Source organism: Rhinolophus sinicus, chromosome 2 (genome assembly GCF_057876585.1).
Source record: "Rhinolophus sinicus isolate RSI-liver-muscle chromosome 2, RSI-T2T, whole genome shotgun sequence".
Lineage (NCBI taxonomy): Eukaryota > Metazoa > Chordata > Mammalia > Chiroptera > Rhinolophidae > Rhinolophus > Rhinolophus sinicus.
The window spans coordinates 99,231,807-99,245,697 of NC_142502.1; the positions used below are offsets into that span (position 1 = coordinate 99,231,807).

The following is a 13,891-nucleotide window of genomic DNA, read 5'->3' on the forward strand; positions in this document are numbered from 1 at the left end:
CGGACTAGGAAATCATTTTTCAGCATGAATAACACAACTCTCCATCATTTTACTTTTGTCAATTTTTCAGCAATAGCTTCAGCAGCAGTAGGTTGTTTGGGAGCAGCCAGGAAAATGAGCTCTGGCCAGCGTGCCCCAGACTAAAGGAAATCAGACAGCAGGCCCAAAGGCAGTAGCATAAACTCTCCACTTCCGATGTTTTTCCTTTGCATTTGGTTTCCATGGGATCCTGCGATGGGGATGGGGAGGGCTTCCAAAAGTACTGATTTGTATTCTTTAGCAAAATAGGGAACCAAATTTCAGGATGGCAAAAAAAAAAAAAAAAGGGTGGGGAGGCAATTAAAAAATATGTAAGGCGCCAGAACCTAAGAACTTCGGGTGCCTATTCAGAAACCCAACTCCAAGGGTAATTTTGAGAGTACCTGTTGACTGTCACTTCTACCTAAGTGCTCCTTAATAGGTATCAAAATCCAGAAGATGTCACACCTTTAGGACTTGGAAGTGTTTTCCACCCAACTCACAACCCAGAATTGTAATGTCATGTTTTGGGGACTTACACTAAGAAGCTCCTCTTTTTTAGGGTTTTTTTTTGGGGGGGGGGTTGTTCTTTTGGTTTGGGGGCTTTTCTTTGGTTTTGCTTTGTTTTGTTTGAAATTTTATACTGTCCTGTGATACTTTATTTGCTCTCCTTTAGGTTTTAAACAATCCTTTGACTCAGCAAGCCAGCAGGCTTCTCTGAGTCATCCATATTTTCTGGGATTCGACACTGGGACCTGTGATTGACATTCTCTAAAAGGAAACAACTAAGAGCTAGAAATGGGAATGGCGAGTCAGATCTCCTCAGGGCCTGCACTTTAGTGAGCAGCTGAGTCCGATAGACTAAACAAAGTTGGGAAGAAGGTACAATTTACCTTCCCTTTCAAGCTCAAATCCCCCTGACGCTAGCCCCAGCCTTAGACACCATCTTATGTCTCTCACTTTTGCAGGATCTGTTAGCTAATTTTCAACAAATCATGGACTTTTTCTTTGATGGCGCTAAAATAATGATGCCTCCAAGAGTATTTGCATCTTTATGAAAGCTTCTTGGCATTGGAATTTATTGCTAATGGTGGGCCTTGAAACATGGTGACACGTGGTGGGGAGAGGCTGTTGAATTTCTAAAATCACATTAGACAGGGGATGAACCTGCCCAGGAACATGCTGGGAGGGGGAGGGAAAGCGATGGAGACATGCTTTACTTCCCCCGTAATCTCATAATACGCTATACCAAAGGGAAAAAAATTAAGCATCTAAAACATTCATTCATTCATTCATTCATTCATTCATTCATTCATTCAAAAGATATGTGATTGAGTTCTCCCTATGTGCCAGATACTATCCAGGTGCTAGCAATATGGCAGCAAATAAAACTGACAAGAATCCCAGCCCTCATGGGGCTTACAGATTCTAGAAATAATAATACAACTTATTGACATATTAAGTAAACTATACAAATCATAAACAAAACCCATGGTTCTGTTTTTCTGCAATACTATAAACAAAAATCAAAGTTTTGGACAAGATAGGCCCTAATAAGAGCACAATTTCATGAGTAAACCGACTACCACCAGGTCATTTGGAGGCCCACCGCCTGCCCCGTCTATCAGGCATACTTCCCCTGGCAAAACTAATCTAAGAGCAGAACTGGCCTCTAAATGCTGGGCAATTTTTATTCCTATAACCATTTCTTTACTGAGTCTCTGTTTCTTCATTTGTAAAACAAAATTATGACCAGGGATCATGGAGAAGTTTAGTTAGAGTAATACAGGCACACCTTGGAAATACTGGGGGTTGAGTTCCAAATCACCACAATAAAGTGAATATCGCAATAAAGTGAGTCAAACGAAATTTTTTGGTTTCCCAGTGCATATAAAAGTTATATTTATACTATACTGTAGTCTAGTAAGTGTGCAATAGCATTATGTCTAAAAAAATGTATACACCTTAATTTAAAAATACTTTATTGCTAAAAAATGCTAACCAAAATCTGAGCCTTCAGCAAATCATCATATTTTTGCTGGTGGAGGGTTTTGCCTCAGCCTTGATGGGTGCTGACTGATAAGGGTGGTGGTTGATGAAGGTTAGGGTAGATGTGGCAATTTCTTAAAATAAGAGAACAATTTTGTTTGCCCCATCAGTTGACTTCCTTTCATGAATGATTTCTCTGTAGCATGTGATGCTGTTTGATAGCGTTTTACCCACAATAGAACTTTTCTCAGAATTGGAGTCAATCATCTCAAACCCCGCTGCTGCTTTTTCAACTAAGTTATGTAATATTCCAAATCTTGTGTTGTCATTACAATAGTCTTCACAGCATCTTCACCAGGAGTAGATTCTATCTCAAGAAACCTCTTTATTCATTCATAAAAAGCAATGCCTCATTCATTAAAGTTTTATCATGAGATTGCAGCAATTCATTCACATCTTCAGGTTCCACTTCTAATTCTAGTTCTTCTGCTATTCCCCCACATCTGCAGTTACTTCCTCCACTGAAGTTTTGAACCCCTCTGTCATCCATGAGGGTTGGAATTAATTTCTTCCAAACTCCTGTTAATGTTGATATTTTGACCTCTCCCATGATTCACAAATTTTCTTATTGGCATCTGTAATGGTAAATCCTTTCCAGAAAGTTTTCCATTTATTTTGCCCAGACCCATCAAAGGAATCACTATCTATGGCAGCTATAACCTTACAAAATGTAGTTCTTTAATAATAAGATGTGAAAGTCAAAATAACTCCTTGATCCATGGGCTGCAGAATGGATGTTGTGTTAGCAGCATGAAAACAACATTAATCTTGTACATCTCCATCAGAGCTCTGGGGTGACCAGGTGCATTGTCAATGAGCAGTAATATTTGAAAAGAATCTTATTTTTTTTTTCTGAGCACTAGAACTCAACAGTGGCCTTTAAAATATTCAGTAAACCGTGTTGTAAGCAGATGTGCTATCATCCAGGCTTTGTTGTTCTATTTATAGAGCACAGGCAGAAGATATTTAGCATAATTTTAAGGGCCCTAGGATTTTCAGAATGGCAAAAGAGCATTGGCTTTAACTTAAAGTCACCAGCTGCATTAGTCCCTAGCAAGAGAGTCATCCTGTCCTTTGAATATTTGAGGCCAGGCATTGACTTCTCCTCTCTAGCTATAAAAGTCCTAGATGTCATCTGCTTATAATACAAGGCTGTTTTGTCTACATTGAAAATCTGTTGTTTAGTGCAGCCACCTTCATGAATTATCTTACCTAGATCTCCTGGATAACTTGCTGCAGCTTCTACATCAGCACTTGCTTCTTCTCCTTACACTTTTATGTTACGGAGATGGCATGTTTCCTTAAACCAACCTCTTCTCACTTCAGACTTTTCTTCTGCAGCTTTCTGACCTCTCTCCGCCTTCATAGAATTGCAGAGAGTTAGGACCTTCCTCTGCATTAGGCTTTGGCTTAAGGGAATGTTGTGGCTGGTTTGATCCTCTACCCAGATTATAAAAACTTTCTCCATATCGGCAATAAGGCTCTTTCACTTTCTTATTATTCATAGGTTCACTGCGGTAGTACTTTTAATTTCCTTCAAGAGCTTTTCCTTTGTATTCACAACTTCCCTAACTATGTGGCACAAAAAACCTAGCTTTTGGCCTGTCTTGGCTTTCGACATGCCTTCCTCACTAAGCTTAGTAATTTCTAATTTTTATTTAAAGTGACAGACATGTAACTCTTCCACTTGAGCACTTTGAAGCCATGTAGGGTTATTAATTGGCCTAATTTCAATATTGTTGTGTCTCAGGAAATAGGAAAGACTGGAGAGAGAGAGAGAGAGAGCGAGAGAGACAGAGAGAGACAGAGAGAGACAGAGAGAGAAAGAGAGACAGAGACAGAGACACAGAGAGACACAGAGACAGAGAGAGAGAGAGACAGAGAGAGAGAAATGGCCAATCAGTGGAACAATCAGAACACATACAACATTTATCAATTAAGTTCACGATCTTATATGGCACTGTTCGTAGCAGCCCCAAAAAATTACAATAGTAACCGCACAGATCACTGGTCACAGATCACCATAACAAATGTAATCATAATGAAAAAGTTTAAAATATTGCTAGAATTACCAAAATCTGACACAGAGACACAAAGTGAGCAAATGCTTTTGGGGGGAAAATGACCATGATAGACTTGTTCAAGGCAGAGTTGCCACAAAGCTTCATTTTGTGAAAAACACAATCTCTGCAGAGTGCAAAAAAAGTGAAGCACAATAAAATAAAGTATGCCTATATGGAAGAAATCACTTGGTATGGTGCTTGGCATATAATATGTAAGAAATTCATTTTTTAGTCAGCCCAGAGGTCATTCCTACCGGGTGGTAGAACCACACGTATTAAGTTGTCCTTTAACCCACACTCCACCTCTTCCCCCTCCATCTAACATCTTCTTCTACTTTTTCTCCACTTGGAAAATGCTGCTTCATCCTTCAGAATCCTTCTTCCTCTCCCTAATAGAGGTGGCCCTCTCCCCTCCCTGTTTCCCAACACTGGACACATGCCTCCTTCACAGCACGCAGCGACTACCATTGTAAGTGCTCACTGTTCTCTCTCCCTTACTAGACTTTGAACTCAGTAAGGGCGAGGGCCTACACTTTAACCTTCTTATTCACATGTATATCTCTGTCACATGCCTAGCACAGTGCCTAAGATGAATACTTGTTGAGAGAATAAATAAATAGATGACCATCTCACTAGCTGAGCGAGCTTTCAGCCTCTCGTGCGCTCCACTGCCCTTGCTCTTTCTACTATACACGATGTGTGCTTGGGGGCAAGAGCTGGCCATATGACGAAGGGCTGTTTTCTAAATCCCGAGAGGGAAGAGGAGGTAGAGACATCTCTTCAGCAAATATAAAGATGTTCATTAACTTTATGGGTCTCCCCAAACTGGAGTGAGAACTGGTCTATTCGTACGACCCAAAAGGAGCTGGATGTGGGCTCTAAACGAGCAGATTAGGGATGCACAAGAGTAGGGCTGAGATGGAGCCTGGGGTCACACACCACCACTGCCTGTGGAGTCCTTTCCACGTGCCTTCTCTGAGGACCTCAGTCTCATCCTCCATGAGGCAGCCATGAAGCGTCAGTAGGCTTCCAGGCCTTGCTTTGCCTCTTTGCCGTCAGACTATGGGAATCATTGGCCACTCGACCTTGGCCTGTCTGAGCAGACACATAGGGTGCTGGCTGCCAGGAATATGGCCATCACACTATGTTCATTCACCTGAGGTCACCACCGTCAAAGAACTCCAATTCCAGAATACTTTCTCCATTATAGCCAGAGGAAAACCAAGACCATGTTCCGGGCAATAAACCCACGGCACTGCATGACCCCGAATGCCTTTTAGATCACCAAAAGTATGAAATGCTTCCATAATGTGTACTTTACTAAATGTTAAGTCTTTAAACATGGGTGATTTTTATATAATATGGTATCGTGCTGGCCCCAAATTTCTTAGCAAGACCTTCCATATTCTCTGCAAAATGATCCCAAACTACCTTCCTGGGCTTATCTCTCCCATGTAGCCAATGTCCTTCTGCTCCCACTGCCCAGTGACCTCCACACCTCATGGAAGATCCAGTGGGGTTTTCAACTGATTGTAGGTTCATCTAGGACCTACTGCTCTAACAGTACCTTGCATGCTGAAACCCCTCAACTTGGCCTTCCCACCCAGCTAGCAGCTCTAAAAGAAAGCAGCTCTTTCTTTTCGGACTGTCAGTTCTAAAAGAAAGCAGAACCTGGGAGAGAAAAGGCCATGAATGCTTCTCCTTTACTACAGCATTTTGAGCAACCCTCCGTCCTGCACCACCACCTCCACCCACCGCCACTATTGGTCGGTGGAAACCTCATCACCTCCTCTGTGGGAGGCAATTCGGGGATCTCACAGGCAGGTTCCAGTGTGGCCTGTAAACAGCTTCTCTCTTCCCTGACTCTATTCCAAGAGACTTGTTCCGTTTATGCTCTGTTGTTATTTTATTATGCAGTGAAAGGCATCATACATTGTTAAAATGGGCACAGACCAGAGACAGGGGAGAGGGATGGAGTGAGTCCCTTGGCTCCTAGTAGAAGAAAAGATCCCTCTGATCAATGTCTCTCATGCATCAGAGCTTGTCTTTCCGAGTCTCAAACAAACGTGTTCCCAGCCCCATCCCACCCCCGACTCTGGAGTGTGCAGGGCAGATGTGGAGATAGAACTGAGCTGTATCCATTTGCTTCTGATGGAACAGGGTGGGGTGTCTATGTGGGCCTCACCATTCAGACATTCTTCACGGTGCTATTTTTATCAACAGTAATCATTAAATTGGTGTCAGATGGGCTGGTCCAGTTCCTCACCCCAAGGCTTAGTGATGGGATTCAGCGGGTTTTTTCCAGGCAAGAGGAGATGTGGCCCATATGAATGCATCTCTGCAACCCTAGGCCTCCAAGTGAACCCCTATAACCCTTGACCATTTTCCTAAGGCAATAACAGCAAGTCTCCTCATCACTCCCAGTTCATTCTTGAGTTGATTCATTTAACAGACATATGTTGAGCACATTCTAAATGCCAGTCATTGAACAAGACGCCAAAAAGTCACCAAAAAATATCTGCACCCCCCTCCCCAGAGAAATTTATATTTTACCAGAAAGGATTGTCATGTAAAGTGACAGAGTCTCTTAGGCTGTGCATGTTCCGGAGGCATCGATGGGTACATGGTGGAGGGAGGATTTGTTCTGTCTGGGCCTTGGGGAAAGTTCCATGAGTTGTTCACACTCAGCCAGGGCTTCAGTGATAAGTATAGTTAAATGGATGAAAACATCGAAAAAGGAACCAAGGGCAGAGGAATTAAAAAAAATGGCTCTGTAGATTTATCCAAAATTTAGCTATGAATTCTGCTCTCATACAGAGTCCCAGGCACACAACTGCATTGACCCTCACCCTGGGAGGAGTGAGGAAGAGGGCCTTATTGCAAGAATGCCAACTACTTCCTCCAAGGGCCCTGGCCCTTCTGACTCTGGGTTTCAGAATTTGGCCCCAGAGCAGGACCCTGCAGCGAGGATTAGTCTGTCGTGGCAATAGTGATGCAAGATGTTGAAGTTAGACATAAACTAGGGACCTTCGCCACCATCTGCTCATGGGTCTTGCGATTGAGACCCTAACTCCCAAGTAAGAACGGAGGCCCCACTAGCCACAGGAAACAGGGATGAGTCATTATATGGTGACTGCGAGCAGAATTTTCTCGATTCTAAATCTTTCAGTCTGGATTATACTTCTTTTAACTAAATCCCTGGAAATGCAGGGTGAAATTTAACGGAAAACCAAAATGGGGCATGACAGGAAAACCGGGAGAAATATGGCACTGAACGGTGGCAGAAAGTACATTTGCAGATGTTCCTGGCAATCCAGCGCTTGGCACTCTGGCTTTCATTTCCTTTGACCAGACATTCCAAACTCCACCCCCCACACGTCACATGGGTGTGCAGGCGGAGCCCTGCAGGGTGCAGTGGGTGTCGCTGCCAGGGCCTCCTCGGTGGGTTGGCCGCCAGCTGGAAGAGCCTGGGGCCACCTGTCTGGTCAGGAGCCTCTCTACTCTGGGCCTCTCGGAGCTGGAGCCAGGGCTGTCTTTGTGGTCTGACTAAAGTGACAATGAAGTTAATGGGATCCTGATGCTGTGACTGAGGCCATTTCCCTGTGTCTCCAACAGGGATGAGAGAGGAGATGTCATTAGGACGCCAGGAGGCTTTTGAAATCTTCAAGAGGGACCATGCTGACAGCGTTACCATCGCAGACAACAAACAGATTCTGAAACAGAGGTAAGGCTGGCTCAGCGAGCAGCTGGTCCCCAGGGCTTAGCCGGGCCAGCCTGGAGGAAACTTGCTTCTGTCCTCCTTCATCTGCCCAAGCTAATTTCTCAAAGGAAGGCATGGCCTTTATTCAGTTTCACATTGAATTCCATCCAGCCCGGTATGATTCTCTCAGGTGTGGAAGCCTCATCATGCTGGTACTTCTGGGAAGCACCATCAGGGCAGGGCCTGTTACTGGCAGCCCTAACTTTGTATACACTCCTCACATCGTACATTCATTCTCATCAACTTATGACTCTGTCAATATCTTACTGTTCTAAAAGCAAAGAAAAAAATCTATGAGCAAAATTATAGTCCTAGAACTCCAGGCCCTCCAGCTGCTCTGAAGAGCAGTCTGTACTTCTTAGTCAAAGGAAATCTGTATACACACACCTTGTGACCCAGAGGCCTTAGGTGCGTGCGTTCTCCAGCCTGGAAGCAGAGCAGGCGGCATTATCTGCTGACATGTTTCAGATAACCCATGAATTAGACACATAATCTTCAAACGGTAGCAAACAGAAAGACTGCCGGACTTACAGTGCTAGAGCTCAGAAGGGACAGTGCTAGACTGTGAACACTTATATGTCACTTGTGACTCTGGATCATAGCACACAGTAAATTTCCAAAAACTATTGGTTGACTTAAAATGAGATTGAAAGTCAGTCACATGCTTATAAATGACAGTTCGAGAAAGCTTGAGAAGTAGATGCGCTCTCTCAGGAAATCATTTGGAAGTGCAAGGGTCTAGAGGGTGGAACCATAGGGGAAAGCTTTAATGGAAAGGGAGAGGAAATGGAGGCCATGATGGGGACTGAGAAGAAGCAAAGAGAGAATGGGGGGAACCAGGAAAACTTATTGTCCTGAAAACCAAGAGGCGAGACGGCTCCAAGAAGAAGCATGTTGCCAGTGGTGTCAGATGCTACAAAGAAATAAGCAGGAAGAGCTGGAAAGTGCACAGTTAGTAACTAAAAGACCAGGGTTTGGAGTGTTGGGAGTGAAGGAGCAAGTGAGAAGAAATTAAACAAATCGAGAAAGAGAGCAAATAATTGTTCAAAAAATTTGTGATAGATGAAAAACACGTTTAAAAAGAAAAAGTGGGAGGGGTGGCAGGGAGTAGCTTAAGGAGAGGGGAGGTTTGTTTCAGAATAGGAGAGAATTGGCCAAGGCTGAAGGCTGCAGAAGCAAGCCAGTGGCAAGAGAGAGATAGCCGAACAAGGAAAAGACTGACACAGCAAGGCTTCAGGGAGTCCAGTCAGGAGGGAATCAAAAGATCAGAGGAGCTGAGCCTGGAAGGAGGCCTGAATAAAACAACAAAGCAAGATGGGGCTGACATTGATACATTCAGAAGTGGAGGGAGAAGATTAAAGGTGATCTCTACTTACTCTGTGAAAGTTGAGGCAGAACAAGAGACTTGAGGATGGTGATGAAGGTTTAATACAGCTGCCCCGGGAGTGAGAAAGAAGGCAGACCTAGAAAAAAAGAGCAAGGAAAGGAAGGCATTCAGCATCGAGGGCCCAGCTTGGACGGTTAACCGCAGCACTTACACTTGGGCGGGGTGGGGGAGTGGAGGGGGTTGGTGGGAATCGCAGATCACGTTAGGTGCACAGTGAAGGTGATAGGTGTGTAGCCAGAACAGCCATCTGGAGCGCATTGCAGCCCTCCTTAGTCCAAAGAAGGGTATGCACCCCCGTGACCCAGCAATTCCAGTTCCAGGTGTACCTCCCGAGTTCTCATGGTTCAGAAGGAGACACACAGGAGGATGCTCAGGGCAGCTCTGTTTGGGCCGAGGAGAGTTAGAAGCCTTCTGAGTGTCCCCTCCTGGGGAAGTAGAGAGAAGGGCTTTCATAGGTTGGATACGTGGATTAATGTACACATACTAGCAAGGATAACACTAAGAACACACAATTTATGTACCTTGTAAACACGTGAACACCAAAGAAAAACAGCCAAACAAAAAGATAAACTTTAGCATACTTTAACCATAAAATGGTTACCTTTGTGGAGAAGACAATGGGACCAAGACTCGGATTTAAATGAATAAATGAATAAAACAAGGGGTGGGGGAGAAAATAAAGTGAATTTACTGAAAGATGAGAGCTCTCTCCCTAAAAAAAAATGTGCCTATGCACATCCACGCAAATCCAGGAGTTTCACAAACCTTCTAATGCTTTGCCATGTTGTAAGCCATGTACTCATATATATATAGAGCAGGATACCTTGTGTGTCTGAAGATAATCGTGTCAAACTAGACAACAGCTGCCTCATCCAATAAGGGCTTCCAAAGTGCCCTTAAGCTGTGTCGCTACCTGAGGCTTCAGAGCTTACACCAGTGCCTTATAACCCTGGCTTGATGTTCAAATGACCACGGAGCTTGTAAGCTACCGACACCTCAGCCTGACGCCACAGATGTTCTAACTTAATTAGGTAGAGCCAGAGCTGCATTTGTTTAAAGATTCCAACATGCAACCAGATTTGAAAACCGCTGGCTGGACAGTGTCCACATACCTTGAGGTTCAGAAGCTCTGAGGTAGGATCTCAGAAACTCTTCAGGTTAAACCAGTTGCCAAGTGATTCTTTTGCGTACTCATGCTTAAGAACCACTGGCTGAGGAAGAGTGGGCTGCTTCATCTTTCTTATTTTAGAATTGGCCTGGCTCCTGGTTCTGGCTTGTACCCTTGAGTTTATGTGTGTTTCCAGTGGGAAGGTGGGGGGTCAGGGTGGTAATCTTAGAAATGAGGGTGTTGTGGTCTTTCTAAGCCTTCTGATACGGAGCTCACTAAACTCTAGTACAGCAGAGCTCTGATAACCCATGTGACAAATGTGCTTTGGGGTTTAAATACATCTTAATCAAGCAGGATGGGTTGGTAATACTGGAGGTCCCATCTTCCCTGAGATCATAGAGCAAGGGAATTAATGAAACTCACACAAAGCTTTCTTTTAAAAAAAGGTTTACCCAGCAGTAAATCAGTCTTTGTAAGTCAAATGGAAAGTCAGGAGACCAGCCCACATTTTTTTAAAAAAATATCTACATCTCTTTAATGTTACTGTAATAAAAATCATTGAAGGAATATTTGGTCCTTGGGGGTACAACCTAGGACCTACCCCTTTCTAAGGATGGGAGGTTTGGTTTGCATTCATGGTGCATATTCAATAATTATATATGATATGCTCATAACTGCTTAAGACAGAAGACTAAGAGAAAATGTTTTTATATGAAAACAAATAGCTGTGAGCCAGTGTTCCTATAGACATCAAAATAAGTCCCCACAGATGCATATAGAGGTGACCTCCATGCCACCTTTACTTTAGAGAACAGTCCACAGTAACCTGACCACCCCCTACGCATCTGTTCCCATTCCCGCTAGTGAACGGAAGCATCACGGGGACCATCTCAGGAGAACTGGCCAGTCCTGGGAACACAGACATGCTCCAGCAGGGTTTTACTCAGGATGGCATTAAATGACCAAACGCTACCTACTCTACCTCGTCTCACCTTTCTCCTAGTCCTCAGCAACCAGGATGCAGCGGCCTGCATTAGCATTTTATCCCTACTTCTCATATCAAATAACTCTGCTCGCTGATGATTCTAGTGTTGTGACATCACATTGGCAAAATCCACAAAAGAGGGACTCAGGACTAATTGCCCCCACATCTGAGCCTCGGGCCAGCTCAGCCTCTCTAGCCCATAGTACGTAGGTTCAAAGCTTAAATATAGGGACTATTGGTGACCCACCATCCCTTCTAACTCCCGCAGCTCCCCAAGAGTGCAAGAGTTGCTTTAGAGTTGCAGGAGGGCACGACCGACGGCTCCTACATCTGTGTTACTTAATAGAAGGGTTTTCTTCCTCTTCTTACCTGCACCCTTTACTGCCCTCACAGGGGATGTCTAGCCTCCCCCAGCTCTGGCATATCAGGGAAAAGCTATGCTGCCTGCCTGTGACAACAGAAACAAAATGTTGGCATGTTAATAGGATGTTTGCCCTTCACTGAACTACAGCATGTGAGCCGATTCTTAAGCCGGATTTTTCAGTAGAAGACAATTGCAATTGAAAATCACTTCATTTTTCAGGCATGACTCACTCTCATAGTATATAATAATATGAAGAGGGGCTGGAAAGCCCATGCTAGGCAAACACCAGTGCCCAGGCAACACACAGCTAACTTTCTTTTGTGGCAGATCTTACCTACAAATTGAGTCACTCACTCACAGAGTGCCATTAAATAACAAAAGCAGACATAAACAGGGAGATTAACTGCAGTTGGAAAAAGGGCATTGATAATACGAATAAACCTGGAAAAGCGCCCCTTTACTCAGTTGGATCCTTCAGACATAGAATAGAGCAACACTCTAAAACCAACAGGAAAACTGGACCAAGGGTGGAGAGAAATCTCATGGCACCATCTGGAAATAACATCCATGACAAATAGGAGTTCCCTGGTTCCCATTAGACTTCAATTTTAACCTTTATTATTTTTCCGTTTGTTTTTTTTCTGCCTACCTCTTGTCTCCTGAACTAGAATTATACACTCTGAGAGCAGAGATTAGATTAGAATCTTCTCAGCCCCCCCACAGTTCTTAAAACAGTGCCGGCCTCACAAATGATACTCAAAAGCACTCTTTTGCTTGAGATTGACATTTGAAGTTTACTTTGAGAAATCTTAGCAGTAAAGAAAACTGCTTGAGAAGATTGTAGCTAACTAGACGTAAGAGAAGGCAGCAGCAGGCTTCTTGAGAGTCAAGGAAGGAACTGCTCCACACCAGACGAGAGAAGGGAGCCATCCTAATGGGGGAATGAGGTGAAATAGAAAAGGAATATTGGAATTTTTTTTAAAGTGTAAGGGAAGTGAAAGGTGGCCCGCTAGGTTAAAGCAGCAGCTGCCCATGCTGCCCACTAAATTGTTTGTGTTTCTAATTTCCCTGGGGCAAAGCCAGGCATTGGGCTTCCTCAGCGGCCCCCCAGTGATGACTTACGTCTCTGCCTAACGCACACTCAGGGCAAGGTGGGATTCTCCCAGGAGCTGGTCTAGGAAGTTACCTGACATTCTGTCTCAATCCCCCATCCTTTTCATTCCCTTTGAAGATGAAGAACTTGGCAGCTGTCTTGGGTGACATTCACCGTTGACTTGCAAGATTCCCTCTGACTCTTTGGTTTGCTGACAGGACGATGCTTATCCATTGTTGTCTGTGGTTACTGTTTCCAACATGCAATCCCACCTCACAGTTGGTCCCATGCCCCCGGGTTTCCGACACAGCCAGACAGTGGTCTTGCTTCACAGTCCCAAAGAGCACTTGCACCTGGGAACTTTCCACATCAGCCCAGCCCTGAGAGGCATCTCATCCTAAGCTCAGAAATGAGGAATCTGAGATCCAGCTGTTAAGAGGTGGAGTGGGCATTAGAATCCAGGTCTCTGACTCCCAGTCCACTGCTGTCCGCATTGCTCACACTGCCTTTGTACATGTGCTCGCTCACGTCTTGCTTCCTTTGTTCTGCAGTTTCCGGAATGCTTACTCAGTACGAGCCCATTCTAAGCTCCAAGAATATAAGAGTGAATTAAACAGATGTTCTCACTATCCTCACAGAACTTAAGACATCGAAAGGGAAACAAAGAAATAAACAGGCAATCCCAGGCCAGCCTGGTGGCTCGGGTGGTTGGAGCTCCATGCTCCTAACTCCAAAGGCTGCCGGTTTAATTCCCACCTGGGCCAGTGGGCTCTCAACCACAAGGTTGCCAGTTCAACTCCTCAAGTCCTGCCAGGGATGGGAGGCTCCGCCCCCTGCAACTAAGATTGAACAAGGCACCTTGAGCTGAGCTGCCGCTGAGCTCCCGGATGGCTCAGTTGGTTGGAGCGTGTCCTCTCAACCACAGGTTGCGGGTTCGACTCCCGCAAGGTATGGTGGTCTGCGCCCCCTGCAACTAGCAACCGCAACTGGACTTAGAGCTGAGCTGCACCCTCCACAACTAAGATTGAAAGGACAACAACTTGACTTGGAAAAAAGGCCTGGAA

At 44.5% G+C, this 13,891-nt stretch overlaps 1 protein-coding gene and 1 long non-coding RNA gene across 2 annotated transcripts in view; one reads left to right on the forward strand and one right to left on the reverse strand.

The window, feature by feature from the left end:
- KIF6 (kinesin family member 6) overlaps positions 1-13,891 on the forward strand; it is a 406,288-nt gene that overhangs the window by 283,464 nt on the left and 108,933 nt on the right. Inside the window, exon 14 of the mRNA XM_074332873.2 lies at positions 7,746-7,854. Coding sequence (XP_074188974.2) covers positions 7,746-7,854 — 109 coding nt within the window. The remainder of the gene's footprint in view (positions 1-7,745; positions 7,855-13,891) is intronic.
- The window catches only part of LOC141571641 (uncharacterized), a 73,616-nt gene that overhangs the window by 22,673 nt on the left and 37,052 nt on the right, over positions 1-13,891 (reverse strand). The window contains exon 3 of the long non-coding RNA XR_012496570.2: positions 9,267-9,353. This is a non-coding gene — a long non-coding RNA (uncharacterized LOC141571641). The remainder of the gene's footprint in view (positions 1-9,266; positions 9,354-13,891) is intronic.